The sequence below is a fragment of the Manihot esculenta genome, chromosome 7, assembly GCF_001659605.2.
Source record: "Manihot esculenta cultivar AM560-2 chromosome 7, M.esculenta_v8, whole genome shotgun sequence".
NCBI lineage: Eukaryota > Viridiplantae > Streptophyta > Magnoliopsida > Malpighiales > Euphorbiaceae > Manihot > Manihot esculenta.
Window position 1 is genome coordinate 972,707 of NC_035167.2, and position 20,762 is coordinate 993,468.

At 33.8% G+C, this 20,762-nt stretch overlaps 4 protein-coding genes across 12 annotated transcripts in view; 3 read left to right on the plus strand and 1 right to left on the minus strand.

Annotated features, from left to right (window-relative positions):
- On the plus strand, positions 1-7,339 carry LOC110618419 (polyamine oxidase 1). 2 transcript variants are annotated; one of them, XM_021761549.2, is made up of 10 exons: positions 1-127; positions 263-512; positions 967-1,086; positions 1,234-1,295; positions 1,497-1,651; positions 3,066-3,209; positions 5,016-5,165; positions 6,141-6,395; positions 6,515-6,596; positions 6,699-7,339. In XM_021761549.2, exons 1-10 carry the CDS (start codon positions 76-78, stop codon positions 6,908-6,910), a joined length of 1,482 nt encoding a protein of 493 aa, XP_021617241.1. In that variant the 5' UTR covers positions 1-75; the 3' UTR covers positions 6,911-7,339. The 2 variants fall into 2 exon arrangements, with proteins under 2 accessions (XP_021617241.1, XP_043814323.1); XM_043958388.1 differs by lacking the exon at positions 5,016-5,165.
- Positions 7,340-8,776: 1,437 nt separating this feature from the next.
- Positions 8,777-14,975, plus strand: LOC110618666 (notchless protein homolog). Of its 2 annotated transcripts, XM_021761866.2 has the most exons (13): positions 8,779-9,175; positions 9,469-9,550; positions 9,661-9,750; positions 10,506-10,631; positions 11,073-11,200; positions 11,975-12,174; positions 12,265-12,328; positions 12,547-12,657; positions 13,127-13,264; positions 13,894-14,036; positions 14,118-14,172; positions 14,394-14,450; positions 14,539-14,975. In XM_021761866.2, the coding sequence occupies exons 1-13, from the start codon at positions 9,038-9,040 to the stop codon at positions 14,620-14,622; spliced, it is 1,416 nt and encodes a 471-aa protein (XP_021617558.1). In that variant the 5' UTR covers positions 8,779-9,037; the 3' UTR covers positions 14,623-14,975. The 2 variants fall into 2 exon arrangements, with proteins under 2 accessions (XP_043814324.1, XP_021617558.1); XM_043958389.1 differs by lacking the exon at positions 9,661-9,750 and having other exon boundaries at positions 8,777-9,175.
- Positions 14,976-15,276: 301 nt separating this feature from the next.
- LOC110618670 (phenylacetaldehyde reductase) lies at positions 15,277-18,373 on the minus strand. The gene is made up of 6 exons (XM_021761877.2): positions 18,172-18,373; positions 17,307-17,476; positions 16,331-16,522; positions 16,080-16,242; positions 15,780-15,966; positions 15,277-15,576 (listed from the first exon to the last, which is right to left on the minus strand). Exons 1-6 carry the CDS (start codon positions 18,335-18,337, stop codon positions 15,432-15,434), a joined length of 1,023 nt encoding a protein of 340 aa, XP_021617569.1. The 5' UTR covers positions 18,338-18,373; the 3' UTR covers positions 15,277-15,431.
- A 1,582-nt stretch (positions 18,374-19,955) lies between these two features.
- Positions 19,956-20,762, plus strand: part of LOC110607847 (putative disease resistance protein RGA3) — a 47,732-nt gene continuing 46,925 nt past the window's right edge. For 4 of the 7 annotated variants that reach the window (XM_043958380.1, XM_043958383.1, XM_043958381.1 and 1 more), the window contains exon 1: positions 19,963-20,698. In XM_043958380.1, the coding sequence (XP_043814315.1) occupies positions 20,396-20,698 (303 nt within the window). In that variant the 5' untranslated portion in view covers positions 19,963-20,395. Of the gene's footprint in view, positions 20,699-20,762 lie in introns of all 7 variants that reach the window. The other 3 variants (XM_043958378.1, XM_043958377.1, XM_043958379.1) reach the window with 2 other exon arrangements.

Below are 20,762 nucleotides of genomic sequence, written 5' to 3' on the forward strand. Positions count from 1 at the left end.
TCCTCCTCTATCGCCAACACACAAACACACCAAAAAAAGCTCATTCTCCTTCCGTCCCTTCTCTTCCCTTCGACGATGGATTCCCCTTCTCGCTCTTCCGTCATCATTATAGGCGCTGGCATCTCCGGTAACTTTCTCCGGCCACTTCTATCTCTGCACACACCGCCTTCTCTTAACTTACATGTCCATCATTTTCTATTAGCTATTAACGGCGGACTTGTTTTAATTTTTTTTTAATCGTTTTTTACTTTCTCTGTTTAAGGTTTATCTGCGGCGAAAGTGCTGGCTGAGAATGGAATAGAGGACTTGGTGATTTTGGAAGCGACAGATCGTATTGGTGGCAGGATCCGTAAGGAAAAATTCGGTGGAGTCTCGGTGGAGCTCGGTGCTGGTTGGATCGTTGGTGTTGGTGGTAAAGAGTCCAATCCAGTTTGGGAGTTCGCAAATCAATCTGGTCTTCGAACTTGCTTCTCTGACTATAGCAATGCTCGTTATAATATATACGATCGCAGGTATTTTTTTCCGTTTTGGTATAGAAATTGTCTCCTTTGATTTGGATCTTTTTGTTCTCTGCTTCTTTTGACACCTTTCTAATTTTTAGCTTTTGAAAATGGCGGTGGAGTTTGTTGTTTTCTGTTTTCTGGTCGAATTGTGAAATATTTTCGGCTATATTGCTGATTTAAAACAGATGAATATGTTTTATTTTTATTTTCATTTTGAGAATTTGCTTCTGAAATATAATTTATTGAGTATAATTCTTCAAATCATTGTTGTTTTTGGGATTTTTTTTTTCAGAATGATTTGTATCAGCTGAATTAATTCGATGTATTCAATTACTGTAGTAAAGATTTGAAATTGATTTCAAATTAGATAACAATTTGCTTGTTTTTTGGGGTGGCGGAACATTGGTGCTATCTATCAGTATTGCATGGCTAAGATAAAATTTTCTTTTCTTTTGGGTTGCAGCGGAAAGATATTTCCCAGTGGGGTGGCGGCGGATTCCTATAAGAAGGCGGTGGATTCAGCTATTATGAAGCTGAGAAGTCTAGAGGCAAGCCATGTTGGCGAAGTTATTGAACCGCCTTGGTAATTATTATTTTAATTCCCCCATAGAAAGTCATTTTTGGCTTTTGCTATTAGAAAGTGTAGAAATGAACTAGTAATTAGTGTACATAACTTAATGGCCTGTCTTTATTAAATCTCTGCTTTCTTTAATCTTTTTTCATTTTTTAGCTCACCCAAGACGCCAATAGAGCTCGCCATTGACTTCATTCTCCATGACTTCGAGATGGCAGGTCTGTTTCACAACCCAGTTTACCGTTTATTTCCCGAAAAAGACAGGAAAATTTTAATTTTGTCTTTCTTTTGTTGGCTTACCTTGTAAAAGAAACTAAATTAGTTTAAATAACCTTGTTCGTCACTGCCTAATTTGCCCTTTATTGGTTTCTACTGGCTGTAAACTTCACAACTGAGATATTTTTTTTCTGGGTGTACAGAGGTAGAGCCAATATCAACATTTGTTGATTTTGGAGAAAGAGAATTTTTAGTAGCAGATGAAAGAGGGTATGAGTATTTGCTATACAAAATGGCAGAGGATTTTTTGTTTACGTCTGAGGGTAAAATCTTGGACAATCGTTTGAAACTCAATAAGGTAAGGGGAAAATTATTTTGATTTCTCTTCCTCATGTTTCGTTGCTTTGTGATTGTTTATCCAATCGTTAGAGGGAAACTATGGGACAGAGTTCTAAATTTTATTCATTGCGTAAGGTTATTATTTGCTTAAAAGGATAAGCTATTGCTAAGTTGAAAGGGATCATTAAAAAAAAAAAGAACAGTGAAAAGTATCTGAAAATTTTATTGTATGCATGCACTGCAATCTTTTTGCTGTTGAGATTGATTGACCCACTTTTTTAACGTTACCAGATAATGACATTTTATGAAGACTGTATGCTTTTTCTTAATTTTTCGTGGATCATTTTCCCAAGGGATCAACTATCTTCTTCTTCTTTTTCTTTTTTTTTCTTTTTTTTTCTTCAAATAATTTGCGGGCTTCTTTTCCTGTTTCTCTAATAATCTACCTTAGGCACTATTATAAAAAACAAAAAATCTTCAGGGGGTCCATAACTGAGATTGGGTTATGTGGATATTATATTTTACTCGATTAGTGTGGTGTTAATCGGGTAAGACTTTTGGGTTTGTGGTGATAATAGTCCTCAAACTAATATATTCTGCAGTCATCGTGCACTTTGAAAAAAAAAAATCTTAAAAAATAAAAAGCACTGACGTGATATGATAAGGAAACTTTAGATGAGAAACCGGTGCAATTCGTTAGGACTAGTCATCATTAATTTGTGTTAAGAGAAAAACTTGATTATTGTTATAACTTTGGACTATTTGAATACTTGTAAAGCAATTACCCAGTCAGATCCTTCAAAACAAGGATGGCCTCTTTGATCATCTTAGCTTAATATTAATCATGATAACAAACCAAAACTTTCAATGAACTTTTTGATTAGCGGACCCCTGCGAAAAGCTAAAACTTTGACCCACCAGTATGTCAGATTTCAATCATATAGCCATGGATTGGATTAGTATTCACCACCTTTTGCCTTTTACCCCTACATGAGCTTGTAGGCCCCTTAATTCACCACTTTGCAATAACCTGCACAATGACCTAAGGCCAAATAGACACCTACTTAGAAGTTGAAATGTCATATCAATTCAATATAAGAACATGAAAATAGGTAGACTTGTCCATTTCTTCATTTAATGTTCTGTTTTTGTCTTCGCTTACTCCAATTGCTCTCAAAATCAGAAAATGGACCTCTTTCCCTGCAATTGCTATAATGTCTACGTGCCTCCACTCTGCACAGATTCTTCTTCAATAAATCTCTAGCATTTTCATGTCAGAATGCTGCAATGCACGTATTTTCTTGCATTGACTTTAAAGATAATCTTGTTTGGGTGGTTGTTGTCTTCGACTTTGCTACTATTTTTACCGTCTTTTAAAAGGGTTAACCTTTTTTTTATAATGGGCTGTGGTTTTGCACCTGGATTTGGGACAGGTTGTGAGGGAAATACAGCACTCAAGAAACGGTGTTATTGTGAAAACGGAGGATGATTGCGTCTACGAAGCCAATTATGTGATTTTGTCAGCTAGCATTGGTGTTCTCCAGAGTGACCTCATTTCTTTTAGGCCTCCCTTGCCCGTACGTCTATTCTTCCTTTATTTATTATTTTTTCTGTTAATATTTTAACCACCATATGCAAAGCACCGTTAAGCTAAACAAAGGTTCATAAAATATCCTCGTTTTGTGATTTTGACACTCGCTTTATTATTAATTAGCATGAATAAAAAAATGTTTATGACAGTAATGAATTATGCATGAGAACAGGTAAAAATTGAATGTGAAATGTGTTACCATTGGAGACCCAGGTATCCCTCAACTAGCCACCTTCTTTTTTGTAGCTGTACTTGACCTAACTATCTACAAAGTTCTAAACTATCCGAAATAAAAAGTGCTAGTGCATCCATTTCACTACCAAAGAAAAAAAAGTCTATTCCCTGATAATCCATGTGAATTATGATTGTTGCATTAGGATTTCCTCCGTTTGTATCTTTATTGTAGTTAAATTTTATTTTATTTCTTTACATCTTCACCATTCAAAGTGACTTGAATTGTTTTGGGTCCGCTGTAATGAAAATTTGACTAGCTTTTCTTTGGTTCAGTGCAGAGGAATCTATAGGGATAAGACCCTAGGCACTGGGAAATGGGTCCCTAGAGGATAGGAATAGGATTTGCGAGATTTTTCATTTGATATTTTAGGTTGTTGGTATGGCCCACAATTTAAGATATCATTTAAGTTTAAGAAGTCGAGAATTTATGGCAGCTAGATCTTATATTAAATAGGCTTTAGCTGGTTTGATGACGCCAGAGGGAGACTCTCGTGGTGTCTTGTTGTCTTTATAGAAGGAAATACCATGGGTTGGATGACAATCCACAGATTGGTAGACCGCAGGCTCACTGTTGGGTTGCTCTTATTTGATGAACCCTTTTGCGGTGGTTCCCCACGTGTACTCATTAGTGTTGCAAGTTGAATTTTTATATTGGGAACCGGTCAATTTCCAAGAGTATAATCCACCTCTGTCATTTGGGATGAGCAACATATATTATTGTCTTTTTAAAATTTTAATCTACGTTCTTACTATCTCTTAAGCATTATAGAGTCCAGTCAAGAGGTTCAACAATTTTCCTTTTTTAAAAAAAAGGTGTTGAGAAGTTGATATGTTCCATAATGTGATTGATGTGGGCAAATGCCAAATTGGTAGAAGTGGTAAAGGACTGCTGAAATAGTACTAAGCAAAATTTCCATAAATTTCTTAGTTGATTATTTGTTTTATAAATAAGGTTGAATTCTGGCCTTTTTTTAAAAAAATTACAAAAATGTTTCATTCTTGCATATATTTAGGCAGGATAATTTGTATTTTGAAGAGGAAAATAGCCAAAACTAGCACTACACAAATGTATAGAAATAGTGTATTTTGATTGTTGTAGGCAGGTTTGTTAAACATGTTAGAGTTTGCTTTGATGGACTTTTCTGTGATAAAGGCATGTGTTCTCATTGTCCTATATTTGTTTTCAAACATGTATGGTCATAAGATATAATGAATCCTCTAGGTGTGACGATTATTGACAGATCTAGAGATTGTAGTAATATCGCCAAGTTAGGATCATCAAATCCTCAGCAGTTGAATATTAGTCTATTCACATGAGATTTATAATGTGCTATGGCAGATCTTCTAGGGAATGAATAAGAAGAATATGAACTTTATTATTATAAAAATAGAAGTACCAATTGATACTAACAAATCTTATTTTAGTTTATTTTATTTTTTAAAATTTATGGTTCATTGACTGAGAAAGGTTAGCTGGCTTGAAATTTTCTATGATTATACATGATAACAGTACTTTGTTTGCTAGCTTATTGACAAAACAAAGAAAATAATGATGCAGAGGTGGAAAACAGAGGCCATTGGGAAATGTGATGTGATGGTATACACGAAGATTTTCCTAAAGTTTCCATATAAATTCTGGCCATGTGGTGCTGAAAAAGAATTCTTTATTTATGCCCACGAGCGGAGAGGATACTACACGTTTTGGCAGGTCGGTTTTAACTTCTTTTTGTTTGTGTAGCCAAATTACCCATCCTGTTTCAGCTGCTTCCGTTGATCTTAACATTGCATCACTCCATCTGTGCGAAGTTTTCAATTTCCTGCTTCCTGTTTTAAGTACCATATGCTTGTGTTAATCCTGCAGTAATAATGGGAACTATAAGCACAACCATGACTAATGTCAATTTGTGATTAGGTGAACGATGTTAACGCTTCAGTAACAACTCAGAATTAGAGAAGTGTTTAGTTGTATTTTGAATCATATATGCTTTGACAGATGTGTCCCAAATGGATGTGTAAATTATTATTATTATTATTATTTCTTTTAAAATATGCCAATGAGTCATCAGAAGCATCTTATGATCTCAAAATGCTCAAATAGAACATTTTAATTGATTAAACATCTGTAGTTTTGTTTGAACAACCAATTAATGCTCATTTTCTATGGGATTGAACTTTTTACTATTGTTGTTTTTGTTTTTTTACATCTGTGAAGCAACTACCTCTTTGTATGATATGGTAGCATGATTGCAAAATTATAAAAATATTGATTACCTTTCTTGCTGGAATGGAAAACTAGAATCTCTTGCATTATTTGTTTTGTATGGTTGCTCCTTTCTGATGTGCACCTGATGTTCCTGTCATTGTACTAGAGCTGGCAACATTACCTGCGCTAAAGGGACCCATTGTTTTCTCAGCCATTATTTACTCTTATAGACAGTAGAACATCCAAAATATTTTCCTTTGCTTGATTGTTGAAGGAACCAAATATTTTAATGATCGCATGTAGCTTCCTGTTGAGGCAACTTTGTAACTGACTGAATCTTTTACATTTTTTCCTGTTAAATGTTACTGGTGCAGTTTTTAACTTAATTTTCTGCAAATAAAATACGAGAGATGCAATCATTGTTTATCAACTTACCATATTTTATCCAATCTGGCTCATGATCTGTTGTTGTGTCATCAGCACATGGAGACTGCATACCCTGGTTCAAATGTCCTGGTTGTAACGTTGACCAATGGTGAATCAAAACGTGTAGAGGCTCAATCTGACGAGGAGACATTGAAAGAAGCCATGGAAGTGCTTAGAGACATGTTTGGGCCCAACATACCTAACGCCACTGACATTCTTGTGCCCCGCTGGTGGAAGAACAGATTCCAGCGTGGCAGCTACAGCAATTACCCCATCATTTCAAATAACCAGGTTCTTCATGATATTAAGGTAATTTTTTTCGCTTATTCTGTGCAATTGGATCTAGCCGACTTTTATGTATACTTCAGTAATTGCTTATGTCTGTGCTCTGTTAACGGTTATAACTGCTCGTTTGATCTTTTATTCAGGCCCCAGTTGGGCGCATTTTCTTCACCGGTGAACATACTAGTGAAAGATTCAACGGTTACGTGCACGGTGGATACCTCTCAGGTGATTACAAAATTGCTTCTTGACAAATATATGACTGCTATTGGTTATTATGGATTCCAGTTCTTATTTGAGCTTTTTTTTTTTATTCTGTCAAATTTACAGGTATAGAAACGAGTAAATCTCTGTTGGAAGAAATGAGAGAAGAAAAGGAAAGAAAAAATGAGAATCAAACATTTTTGCTAGAGCCCTTACTAGCTTTGACAGGATCGTTAACTCTGACACAAACAGAAACAGTTTCAAATCTACATAAATGTGATATTCCCACACAACTATATCTCAGTGGCAAGCTTGGCATTCCAGAGGCAATATTATGACTACATGAACCCCTGAATGATTTCCAATTTAATTATGACGGTGATGGTGAAAATGTGATCAATGAGACAGATGGTCAGATGGATTTGGACTCAGGATTCAGTTCAGACACTTAATGTCATTCAGAAAGTGAGATTAAGACAGAAGAAGAAGAAGCAAGAAAATGGCCAAGGCATCCTTTATGCCGCTAAGCCTTCTAGATCTGTCGTGCCAGTTCCGATTTCTGGAGGGAATTGATTTAGGGATATATAATGGAGGTACGCTGGAAGAAGAATTGAGATAGAGAAAAGTGTGAGATATACTTGTGATTCTAATTGTACCATTTACTTATTTATGTATTAAAGAAAAACTTTCTGGTTTAGTTGGTTGATTCAACTATTTGCCAGCTTTGATAGTACTTTCTAATGGAAAATTGATATGAACTTGATTCATCATTACCGTGCGATATTGAGTTTGAGCCTCAATTCGAGTCAATTTAAGAAGGTTAACTGTCTCTAGTATTACTCTAATCAATTGGTTCATCAAGACAATTCCTTTGGCTGTAGTTGAATGTGAAAACCATCTCAGCAAAATCGATAGATCGAGATTTCTAACAACTGATAAGAGATCTCACTAATGTATGTCTAATATGCTGGAGAAGCGAAATATCCTAGAAAACATATTTTCCATCTCTCTCTAGTTAAATCTGGAGAGAGATTTTTATTTCGAGAAGCCCTTCCCCCTGAGAGCTCGTCTCTCTTTTAATTTTTGCCAGTCAGTTTCCCCCTGTCCTATTTGGGCGAGGGGAACATTGTTTCCATCCAGCCGGGAGTGTGGGCTTTTCTCTCTACCTCCTGGTGGATTTTTGGATCTTTTGTTTGTTTCTTTTATTTTTTTTTACCTTTGCTTTTCTGTTATTTTTTCTTGTTTTCTAGTACTTTCTTGGCAGGTCTGAGGTAAAAAGAGAGTCTATTGATTTGCTTGGTTTTAGTTGTTGTATTTTGTCGTTTCCTTCTTGTACCTGTTGCATGCAAAGGTTAGTGGTTGCCAAATCTTGATCTTCATCTTGCTTCTAAGTTAGACGAAGTTTGGCGCGGCGGTCGGTCATGGAGCATAGTTCGGAAGGCGCGATTGGGATGCCAAGGACCATACACCCTGCATCTTGGTCGACGACATTAATTCTGGTTGGCTATCCTTGACCCTGATGATGGTGTTCTGTAACTCTTGTCTGGAATGACTTATCATCATTATTTGCTTCTTTTTGCTCTAGTGGTTGTGGCTTTTGTTTGTTGCACTTTGGTTTGAATTGCATGCTATTGCAAGCCTTTTCGTGTGTTTTGGGCTTCAATATTTCATCTACGGCCAGAAATGGCTACTGTTTCACGAGCTTATTAGCCCTTAGACTTCTGTTGTTGGTGGTTGGAGTAGTTCAAGGAGTGGCGCTGCAAGAGTTTATCTATCGGATCTTTTTCTTTCGGGTCAAGTAGAATCCGGTTTTGAGCCTCTTGGTTAGGGTTTTAGTTTATTTTTGTTCTGTTGGACTTAGAGGCCCTCTCTTAAAGGCCATAGGCCATAGGCCATTTACTTATTAATGGATCATTATAATCTTACCTTCCGTTTTAAAAAAAACAATACTAGAAAATAAATCTGCATATTAAAATTGACTCTTGGAAATTTTTGTAATCATGTCCAACAAGTATCACGACAAAACCAACTGGATGCAAATGTTAGATCCAGACAATTTTAAAAGAGAGAATAAAATTGTCTCTATCAGGATGCAAATGCAAATAATTAATTAACTTTAATAAATAAAGATATTTTTGTAAAAAAAAATTCTTAAGGTAAAAAGTCGAAAGAATATTAAATTAGATCTCTATCAGGAGAGAATAAAGAGCAAAAAAGAATCTTTTTGCAACGATTCGTAGAAATCCAACGGCACGGTGAACGCCAGGTAGGCACAAACCACAGTCTCCTCAAAAACCCAAACTTTTTAAACCCTCGAAAAACCCTAATTCCTTGTTTATCTTGCAAAGTAAAATACCAGAGCCAAAAACCCAAAACCTCCTTCGATACCAATATTGGAATTTTCTTGTTTGTACTGTAAATATAGATACACGATTATAGGTCCTTAATTCAAGAGCAATTAGAAAATGGAGGTGGAAACGGTGAATAACGTGATGTGCCAATTCACAGACAGGGAAGGAACGGCTCTGGGAGCTCCCTTATATCTTCCACAGAATGCTGGTCCACAGCAGCTTCAACAAATCGTTAACAAGCTTCTCAACAATGTAATTTTCTAAATTCCTGTTGTTATATGCATCGGTGTGATACTGGTTGCTGAGAAATTGATAGGGGAAGGAATATATTAAATTATTATTGGTTTTTGAGCATCTGTTAACAGTGGAGTGAATAATAATAGGGTTTGTTATTGGAAAAGTAAATGTTAAATTCTTGGTGGGTGTTTGAAATACTTGAAAATAGTGTGTTTTGGACTTGCATAACTAACAATGCATTACAGCTAAAAAAGGAAGAAGAAGAAAATCTGAGACTCTGCTACATTCTGTATTTTTTGTTGGTTCAGGAAGAGAAGTTGCCATATTCTTTCTACATATCAGACCAGGAGCTTCTTGTTCCACTTGAAACTTACTTACAAAAAAATAAAGGTCAGTAAGGTTACAAAATTTAATCTTTCTTTTATTTATTTAGTTTAAATAACTCGGGCTTCAGGCTAGTTTTTTAGTTTGGTTATTTATGGGCTAAAAAATTATTTCAGTTTCCGTGGAGAAGGTACTTTCCATTGTTTATCAACCACAAGCTGTTTTCCGAATCCGTCCAGTTAATCGTTGTTCAGCAACTATTGCTGGTATGGCATTAGTATCTTCTTGTACTTGAATTGTACTTGCATTTATCCTAGAACTGTTCTACAACAGCCTCTTTATTTATGACAATAACTGTTTGTGGTATATACAAGTTTGATGAATTTAAAACTAACTGATGAGACCTTGTCGGCCAGGCTTGCTGAAATGTTCCTCTTAATTGAGGGATTCTTTGTGGATAATGAAATCTTGCCTTTTGAGTGCTTGAACATGCTGTAATTGCACATTTGAATAAAATGTCAAAAAGTTGGCTTGATTGTTTTTTGCATTAGGAGTTTGTAATCAGGTCTTAAGGATGTTAGTGCTGGCCGCTCACCATAAAAAATGCTCCTGAATTTATGTACTAGTACAATTAAGACTAAGAAGTCATTAGAATTTAAGGATTTTTAATTCATTGCTGAATTCTGAAGTTTTGCAATCATATGTGTGTTAATATGAGACCTTCAGTTATCTTTATTTCCTGTCTATAGAAAATAAAATATGTATCTTTATAATGTAAGGTATATATGCTGAGGGAAATGTTTGAAAAGTTACTTTCGAAGAAAGTGGATTTGTTGTGCAGCAGATGAGTCATTGGTTCAAGTCATGGTACCTTCATGCACATGGTTCCTTGTGGCTTAGGTATTGAAGGAATACTTTCATCCTATTTGTATGAGTAGCATAGGTAAAAGGTAGATTCATCAGCATCCATTTTAGTATTATTCACTTGTTTTCTTAGATGTCGTGTTGTTTGTGACTGCAGGTCACACGGAAGCTGTACTTTCAGTTGCTTTTAGTCCTGATGGGCGGCATTTGGCAAGTGGCTCTGGAGATACCACTGTCCGTCTATGGGATCTTAATACCCAAACACCAATGTTTACATGTACAGGTTAGAATTCTTAGTTGAACACGTTACTTTGCTTGCGTAGTTAAGGTTTCTGCCTAAAAACATCAAAATACACATGGAAAAACATAGTTCAAAAAAGCCAGAGTAATTTTAGCTATTTTACCATGTACCTATTGATTTTTTAAACATGTTTTTTGTGCTATTTTAGCAGCCAGAGTAATTTTTCCAATTGTTACACTTGGATCTGAGATTGGTCCTCTTGAAAAATGAATGTGGTCTCCTCTCCTTAATATTTTGACTGGACGCCTAGTGCTGATTGTTTCCTCTGCATGCTTGGCAAAACTCTGCTTTGATCTGTGCATGCATGCACATGTAGTGATAATTTGATTTTATTCAGTTAGAGGTACTATTAAGTTTAGCTGGTTACCCTTTTCATTGATTATCACATTTATTGTATTAACCCTAGGTTATTCCATAATTCAGGACACAAGAATTGGGTTCTTTGTATTGCATGGTCACCAGATGGTAAACATCTCGTGAGTGGGAGCAAGGCTGGAGAGCTTCAGTGTTGGGATCCTCATTCAGGAAAGCCATCAGGCAATCCGCTTGTGGTAAAGTCTCTACGCTTAAATCACTGATCATTCACATATAACTTGATAGTTAATGCTGTTTCTTCTTGTTGTTGATGTATTCATCAATCAAGTTATCCCACCTCAAGATGCATATGCTCCTTTGGAATGTTCATTCTTCTCGTAGGTTTTGCTAGGTGCTAAATATCTTCCTGACAAGGCCACATTCCATTATATTTGAGCATATCTTCTTATCTTTATATGCTAGTATGGGGTGAACGGCTAATCTTGTTGCAATTAAGAATGCTTCCCTATAACCTAGATATCACCGGTTCATATATAGAAGTAACCTTTTTTCAGTATAAGAGAAAAGTTGCATTTATCTTAGCCTCCTCAGAACCCACAGTAGGAGAAGTTGTCTGCATTGAAACTTGTCTTGCTGTATAATTTACTGTATTTATTAGTTGTATGCTTTATATTTTACTGTATATTTTAGTCTGTTGTTGCATATTAGTTGTAAGTCTCCCTTTTATAGTTGATCTTACAGTCTATATAGCTCTCCTTATCGATGAAAGTCTGTCGTATTAGAAATTTGCTTCTTCCTTTGTTTGTAAAAATGTAATGATTGATGTAGGTGCTTTTTTTTTTGGTATAACTATAAATAGCGATTTCTCTACATCGACTCTCTTGTCCCCCCTCAAAGATATTTTGAAATTTAGATGGTTCAAATTGTCATAACGTATTCTATTCAATCTTTTTAGTATGCTGCCTAAAACAAAATCTAGCTACTTATAGTATTTAGGTTCCTTGTCTTAGGGCCACAAAAAATGGATCACCGGCATCTCTTGGGAGCCGGTCCACTTGAATGCACCATGTCGTCGTTTTGTTAGTGCTAGCAAAGATGGTGATGCACGCATATGGGATGTCTCATTAAGGAAATGTGTTATCTGTCTCACTGGTCATACACTTGCAATAACTTGCGTGAAATGGGGTGGAGATGGAGTAATTTATACTGGGTATATATTTTTTTTCCTTCTCAGTACTACCTTTGCTCAACCATACTTTGGCCATATTTGTTGCTCATATCTTTTTATCTACTTTGCCAGCTCCCAAGATTGTACCATAAAAGTCTGGGAGACTTCACAGGGGAAGTTAATTCGGGAATTGAAGGTAATTGTTTATACCAACTGGTGTCGGCCTTTCTCATGTTTGTTTTTCTCTTATCCTGACTGAAGAAAATTGCTTATCGCTCCTTGTGTAGTTGGTGATGTTATAGTGTTTTGATAGCGTCAGGTTGTGGAGTTGTTGATGTGAATTGTAATATAGCCTTTTCCCTTTAGTTTTTGCTTTCTTTATGATCCTCTCCTTGTATATGGTGCTTGTTCTAGGGTCATGGGCATTGGGTAAACTCCCTGGCTTTGAGCACTGAATATGTTCTTCGCACTGGAGCTTTTGATCATACTGGCAAAACATATTCTTCACCAGAAGAAATGAAAAAGGTAACTGATAACATCATTTCTGGTCCTTACAAATGTTTTCTTAATTTATTTGTTCTTTTCTTTTTTCCTGTTGGTACTACATGCATTCATCAATTTTGAGACAGACAATGAGAAGCTTGTAAGAAACTTTCTCCAAATTAATGTTGTTGATTTTTCCAAGAAATTAAAGCAAATTGTAATTTTATCTAGTTGTCAGTTATAGTTTAACCGGTCAGAATTTTCGTTGTTCTTCTTGGTTAATTTGTCTGCAATTAGTCTTCTTGCTTAACCTTCCTATACCTGTGATATGAGGTTTGCTTTAGATGTTTCAGCTGTTTGATTGAGATTTACCGTGGGATTTTTTTTACTAAATACATTAATTGCAGTGTACTTCATACCGGACTAGACTTTTCTTTTCTTTATTTTTTTTCCCCATTCTATGTGGAACTAATTATATTCCATTATACAACAATGTATAAAATATATGCAGGTTGCTCTGGAAAGATACAACAAAATGAAAGGCAATGGCCCTGAGAGATTAGTTTCAGGTTCTGATGATTTTACTATGTTTCTCTGGGAACCTGCTGTTAGCAAACACCCTAAAACTCGTTTGACAGGTCATCAACAGGTATGAAGTATATGATTGCATGCTGTTCTGGTTGCAATTGTAGTTTGTTGGTGGCACTTTATGGGCAATGCAATGTAAAGAATCTAAAACTTTATATGGCAGTCGATTCCATTACTTTTACCCTGAGTCCTCTCTTTACCACTTTAACCCATTATATGCAGCTGTCTCTCTTCCATCTGACTTTCCACTGTGTACATATCTTGTGTGTTTGTCTCTCTCTCTCTCTCTGAGAGACTACATAGTTATTGAACATTTATTTTTTGGTTGACATCTCCCACTATTACACTGAACTATTCTCTGAAGGGCTTGAAGGTGATCATTCCATCTTCCTGTTCTGCAGATTTAAATTATTGTATTGACTCTTAGCTTCTCTGTCTATGTGACCTTGATGTTTCTCCACATTGGATATGCATGTCGTCTCTCTCTTGCCATAGTGTTTCCGCTTGTTTGCTTATTGCATTTAGTGAATGCAGACCATGACAATAGTGGCATACTGTAATGGATAAGGGCGTTAACGTGTCTTGTAACTTTTTGTCTTTGTATATAATAAGTCAGCTTTCATATTTAGCACATATTGTTTTAGTACTCGGTGCTGAAAGTGTTGAACAGCTTCTTGTTGGTTGCTACAGCTTGTAAATCATGTTTACTTCTCACCTGATGGGCAATGGGTGGCTAGTGCCTCATTTGATAGGTCAGTCAAGCTGTGGAATGGTGTAACTGGAAAATTCGTTGCTGCTTTTCGCGGTCATGTTGGGCCGGTTTATCAAATCAGGTTTGAGTTGTTCTAATGGTTTTCGTTTTTCTGTACCAATACTTCACGGTGTGAATCTTAATGTTGCATGATGTTCCACAGTTGGTCAGCTGACAGTAGGCTTCTTTTAAGTGGAAGCAAAGACTCCACGCTGAAGGTGAACTTTACTTCCTGTTAGCCCTTTATTACAGTGTTCCGAATACATGGCATTTCATTTCAAAGTTCTTTATGTAGTTTCCTATTCAAGTTCAGTGAATGATGTGATCATGTTTTTCTAAAGTTTTAAGAATTTCATTAAATTTAATGGAAAAAGGCCCTTCTCAGTAGGCTTGTGCAACCTTTTAGTTCCTAATCTTAAATTTTCAATAACTTCTCCAGGTTTGGGATATTAGGACACTGAAGTTGAAACAAGACCTCCCAGGCCATGCTGATGAGGTATTTTTCCTCCCAAGTCAAGAGGCTATTCGACTTTTGTGCTGTTAGACTTAATTGTATCTGATCTTTGAGATTTTATTGTGGCAAGGTATATGCTGTTGATTGGAGTCCCGACGGCGAGAAGGTAGCCTCTGGAGGCAAGGATAGGATGTTGAAATTATGGTTGGGATAGACCTTGCAGAGGAGTTCATGGTAGAAATGTCTGAACTGCATAATCGTCGGCAGTTTCCATAGACAGAAAGATGTATTGATATCTCGACATACTTAGAGAAAACTGAAAGAAATGGCCATATGAATGTTCAGTGGAAGAAGCAACCCTGTTTTCACATGAGAACTGCAATTTTGTAACATTTGTTTCTGGTGTTCACGAGAATTTTTTCAATACAATGTTATAGCCATTGACTATAGTGGATTCTATATAGGTTCTACTATAATCAATGGTCAACATCTAACTGTTGTAAACTGGATATACTGAGTATTGAGTGGAGGAAGAATGAAATGGTTAGTTATTCTTTGCAAGATCAATATGTATCCTTAAAATGTTAGCCTAGGGGATCATCTCCCCTCTAAACAGACACTGGTTAGTGTTAATGGTGATAGTTTCCAAGCCATGCAACTGGCATGGGAGGAATCATCAGTGAATCAGGGTCATAACCCTTATCAGTGATTTAACAAATTTTAAAACAGAAGTTAAACTAGGCGTCTTTTGTTTTTAGCAATTATTGGAAACTGTCAGGCTGCTGTCATGTACAGAAAACAAGAGAAGTGCATTACTCGAGTAGTAGATAGTCTAATGGTTGGTTTGTTACTGTTGTAGGAACTGCTGTTGAGAAAAATATTATACTTTATTATATTAATTGAAAAATATTACAAATTGTTTTAAAATTATTTTTAATATATTTTTAATCCTGAGAACATTTAAATAATAAAACAATTTTTCCTTTGCTACTTTTTTCCTACCTCTGTCAAATAAGCTCTAAATTAGATGCTGAGGAAGCCTTTTGCCTTCAAGCTTTCAAAAGTGTCTCTGAGTGTCACTTCCAGAGGAATGAAGCTGAGTCCTAGAGTTTTTGCCTTCTCTTGTGATACCATGTACAGTGGCAAGCCCATGTCGTCACCGTCACATCTGCAATAATCCAATGATTATTATAGCTTTAAAAATACCAAATCCTTAATCCTCCATTTAAAATAAAAAATCTTATGACAATTCAATAAAATTGATTTTTTTTTCTAATAATTTTTTAATTTGGAATGAATTTATTTGAATTTTTTTAAAATGAATAATACCAAATAAGGAGTTAATCTCCATTCAAACTTCAAATTACTCACTCTTCAGGAAGCTGCAAAGTAGGGTAAAGTTGATGAACAATCTTTAAAAGCTCAGAGAAGTGCAGCGTATTTGCAACCAAACAATATCTCCCACTAGCTGAAGGAATCTCAAGGGCTTGAACATGTGCAACTGCGACATCTCGAACATCAATCGACCTATAATACGCAGCAGAGTATGTTTTTGCTCCTGCACGCCAAGTATTCGACAGATTGTATCAGAAGAAACTAAAAAAAATCTGATCGGCTAGATCATTTCCTAGATAAACATGCTTATAATCCAAAATGGTTGTGGAAGAATACCGTTTACAAGGTTGAGAATCATCTCCACCGTTTCATTTAGAGTTGGTTGTAAGAGAGGACCGATCACATATCCTGGATTTAATGTAACCAAATCAATTGAATTCTCCTTTGCAAATTTCCAAGCTGCCTCCTCTGCTAGGGTTTTTGCGAGCATATACCAATACTGGAAAGAAATGAAATTATGATATTCAAATTGCAGATAGATTTTATGTACCAAGAAAAGCAGTAAGAAAATTAGCAAATAAACAAACCTTCAATGTCCTGCAAAATTCAGGATTTGAATACCAAGTTTCATCAACCACCATATCAGGAGTCATAGGCTTTCCACTAAATACCATTGTTGCCAGAGAAGATGTTATAATCACTCTCTTGATAGACTGGACTTTTGTGCATGATTTAAGAACATTAAGAGTTCCTTTCACTGCTGGATCAATTATTTCTGTCTGAAATGCATAAAAGAAAATGGAAAAATTTTATTTAAAATGAAATGCATTTGACTTCAAACGTGATTATCAAATTTACAAAAATAACATAGTAAAACTTTTAAGGTAAATTTATTATTTAATTTTTATAATGCTGATAAATTTATTATTTGATTTCATAATTTTAAAAAATACATTAGGATATTTTTAAAATTTAAAAAATTTATTAATTAGTCATTTAGTTAGTTATAGCAGTTAATTCTTTCATTATTTATACTCTACAATATGAAATAATGCATTAATTGATCTCTTAATTCTATAAAAATGTCTACAAATTAGTTCATTTATATTGTGAGCATTTAAGTTTTTTTTTTATAGCACTCAATGACTAAAATTAACGAATTGATTAATTAGTAAACTATTTAAAATTTCAGAAATATTTTAATGTATTTTTTAAAATAAAAAGACTAACTAATAAATTTTTTAAACTATAAGGATGAAATAATAATTTTTTTCAAACTTCAACTTTTGCTAAATACTAATTTTACTCTTGTACTTGTTAGGAAAGTCCAATTTAGTCCATCTTCCACTTTTTTCCAAATTAGCCTGGAAGTGCTAATATGAAGATGCTCAATTTCTTGATATTCTTTATTTTTTAAAAATTCTAAGCTAATTTAAGCCAAAAGTTTAAAAAGGAGTAAATTGAACTTTTCCAATAATTATAAGAGTGAAATAGAACTTTAATCACTTTTGAGTTTTAATTTATGAATAAGATTTAAGGAGATAAAAGAGATGAGAAAAGAACCTGTGGATTAGTAACAGAAAATATTACAGGTGAAGCTGTATGAAAAACTGCTTCGCATCCATCAACTACAGCATCAAAAGATCCTTCTTCTAGTAAATTTGCTTTCAACAGATGAAGCCTTTCCTTTGCTCCATCAAGTGCAACCAAATGATCTGTTTTCTTTGGATCATCTATGTCACATTTAATAAATTCATTCAGACTTGTTTCGAATAATTCATTTTATAGAAAAATAATTTAAATGAATTTTTATAAAAATAATACATAATTTGATAAAACGACTTTAAAGGTAAAAAAATTTAGAATTTTTCGGGATAAATAAGAGAATTGATAAAGAAAAAAATTCAGTGTTAGTCTCCTATCAGTTTTCTTATATCTGTCATTCGGGTGAACATTCGATCGGTTTAATTTAAAATCAAACCGAATTAAGTAAATTAAAAATTAAAATTTTAGTATTTATAAAAATCGAACCGAATTAATTTTAATCAGAAATCGAATTGAATCAAATCGATTTGATTTAATTTGATTCGATTCAATTTGATGAATTTAAATTTTTAATAAATTTTTTTATTTTTTACACAATCTCTATATTATTATTATTATTATTATTATTATTAATCGGATTAGTTTGATTTTTTTAATTTTATTTTAATTAAAAATTAAATTAAATTAAAATAATTAAAATTTTTAAAATTAAAAATTAAACTGAATTAAAATAAATAAAAAATTAAATTAAAATTTTAAATTAATTTAATTCAATTATTTTTTTTTAATTTAAATTAAAACCTGGTCACCCTATCCGTAAACATGCAGATCAGAAAAAGTAAAGAAAGAATATTTGAAAAAAGAGCGATGTGTATATACTGACCTGGGTCGCGAACAGTTGCTTTTACGATATAACCCTTTTGGAGTAAAAGCTTAACCAGCCATGAAGCTATGTAGCCAGAGGCTCCTGTGACACATACCACCATCTTTCTTTCTCCATTAATCATCATCTTCTCTCTGCTTCTCTCCGTCATGAGTTGCTCTTCCATGGCGACTCCTAATAAGAAATACAAGAAGATGAGCTCACGTAGATTACATTTTCTCCATATATGTTTATTTAATTTATAGAGAAATGGAGGCTTTCACACATCCATGAATTATTATTTTAAAATGTTCATGATCCCGTGTCTAATTTAAAAAATAAATAAATATTGTATGGATGGACTGCATGAGTCAGAAAATTATTTGGCAGACAATCAAGACTTTATTTTTTCTAATAATAATAATAATAATTTAATATTATTGTTTTTTCTTTTGCCGACATTTTTTTTTGGAAATTCTTTTTCTTTTACCTGTAAATTAACCTTGATTTGAATAATAACTAAATATTATTTAAATAATAATAACAATAATAATATCTAAACGGTTCACTTTATTTGAATAATATTTCACAAATTTAATTTTATCTTATTATTTAATTTTTTACTTTTAAATTTACCTAATTATTTTTAATAAAAAAATATTATGTGATTTTATTTATTTTTATTTTAAAATTTATAATTTAATTTATATTAAAATAATATTTTGTGATATGAATTTTATATCAATATATTTTATGGTGTTTAAAAATTATCTTTATTTATTAATAACGTGATATTATATGTATTATTTTAATATAAATTAAATTATAAATTTAAAATAAATAATTAATAAAATTATATTATATTTTTTTAATTTCTCCTATTTTCTATTGTGCGCTTGTTGGTTTGTGATCAAATCATGAGGGTCTAATTATAAATTCTAAGCTTTTCTCAAAATTTTTATTATTAATGATGAATGGAATTTTTTTTTCTCATGTTTGGAGTGAAAAATATGGGAGAGGAAGTCATTTTTATAAATAATAAATTTATGGCTTATCTTTTGCACTCATTGAGGGATCTTTAATTTAATTAATCTTTAAATTTTTGTTTAAACTACCCCATAAATTTTAATTTAAGCTAAAAATTTTTGAGCTAAATTAATTTTCTGATCCTCAATTTTTGAGCTAAATTTTTGAGCTAAAAATTCTTGAACAACGTGTAAACTATTAGCTATTTGATCTTCAGAGAAGTTACCATTTGGGAAAAACCATCTAAAAGGAATAATCCAATGGCTATTATGGCATCAAAAGTCATATTTGTTAATCTTTGACCAGTTTATTCAAAGACTGATTCATCCACATTATTGGCATAGCCATCTACTTTGCTTTTTTATATATTTATTAAATTATAGATAGTGGACATAGACCATTTACCAATAATGCACTTGCAATAAAATAAAGAAAACATCTCTCTGCTTGTTAGGATATCTATATTATCTTTTCTATGCAATTTGCCATTTACCAATATTGCTTGCGGTCTTAATGGTTAGTCTCCTTCCTTCAATTGTCCTTTTCTATGCAATTTGCGTTGCACTAATCCCCATATATTCTGTGTTTAATCTAATCGAGGCATTATTTTTTTAATAATGCATTCTTTAAGTCATGAATACTCGTGATCACATGGTCAATCTCAGAATGGATCGAGACATGGTATGACCCACCACATTTACATTGTACCAGACTTTAATGCTCTGCTTGACTTCTCTCCATCGTCTTAATTTCTTTTCCTCGGCTCTTATTTCTGGAGTAAGATTTCTGAAAATTCTTTCTTTCAGTTTCTTTTTTTATTTAATTCGAAAAAATTATTATTTAGTTGCTTTAATATAAAAAAAATTATTTATGTGATAATCACACTCGTAGTAAATTGTTTTCTGTGATAAAACTAAAGATTTTATTTCTTCAAAAAAATAATTTGAGTTTATTAGGATTTTAATGGAAAGTTGATTCAGACTTTTCATGCAATAGCATTTCCATGGATAAAGAAAATAGACAGTAGTACCACTTTAGCTTAGCTGTCACCGATTAGATTACTTCTTTATCAATTTGATACACGCCGTGGACTTAGACACTTAGACTTCAAATGCAATTACAGTCTGTTGTTGTCTTATAAATATTAGTCATTTGTTGTCATCATCTTCTTCTTTACAGCAACATTTCATCCTTTTACAATCAAACCAAAACACCCAAAATGGCCGACGGAGTTCTCTCTAACGTTGTCGGAGATATCATTATCAAGCTGGGTTCTCGAGCCCTTCATGAGATCGGATTGTGGTGGGGCGTCAAAGGTGAGCTTGAGAAACTTCAGGACACAGTTTCCAGTATTCGCGATGTTCTTCTGGATGCTGAGGAGAAGCAGAAACTTAACCGTCAAGTGAAAGGCTGGCTTGAGAGGCTAGAAGAAGTTGTTTATGATGCTGATGACTTGGTAGATGACTTTGCCACTGAAGCTCTAAGGCGCCGAGTGATGACTGGAAATAGAATGACAAAGGAGGTAAGTCTCTTCTTTTCGTCTTCAAATCAACTTGTTTATGCTTTTAAAATGGGTCATAAAATTA

Coding starts and splice junctions, on each gene's coding strand:
- LOC110618419 (XM_021761549.2), top strand. CDS start 76: ATGGATTCCCCTTCTCGCTCTTCCGTCATCATTATAGGCGCTGGCATC. Junction 128..262: donor TATAGGCGCTGGCATCTCCG/GTAACTTTCTCC, acceptor TCTCTGTTTAAG/GTTTATCTGCGGCGAAAGTG. Junction 513..966: donor TATAATATATACGATCGCAG/GTATTTTTTTCC, acceptor TTTGGGTTGCAG/CGGAAAGATATTTCCCAGTG.
- LOC110618666 (XM_021761866.2), top strand. CDS start 9,038: ATGGAGGTGGAAACGGTGAATAACGTGATGTGCCAATTCACAGACAGG. Junction 9,551..9,660: donor TTACTTACAAAAAAATAAAG/GTCAGTAAGGTT, acceptor AAATTATTTCAG/TTTCCGTGGAGAAGGTACTT. Junction 13,265..13,893: donor GTTTGACAGGTCATCAACAG/GTATGAAGTATA, acceptor TGGTTGCTACAG/CTTGTAAATCATGTTTACTT.
- LOC110618670 (XM_021761877.2), bottom strand. CDS start 18,337: ATGGAAGAGCAACTCATGACGGAGAGAAGCAGAGAGAAGATGATGATT. Junction 16,523..17,306: donor TTTCTGTTACTAATCCACAG/GTTCTTTTCTCA, acceptor TATGCATTTCAG/ACAGAAATAATTGATCCAGC. Junction 16,243..16,330: donor AATTTTGCAGGACATTGAAG/GTTTGTTTATTT, acceptor ATTTCTTTCCAG/TATTGGTATATGCTCGCAAA.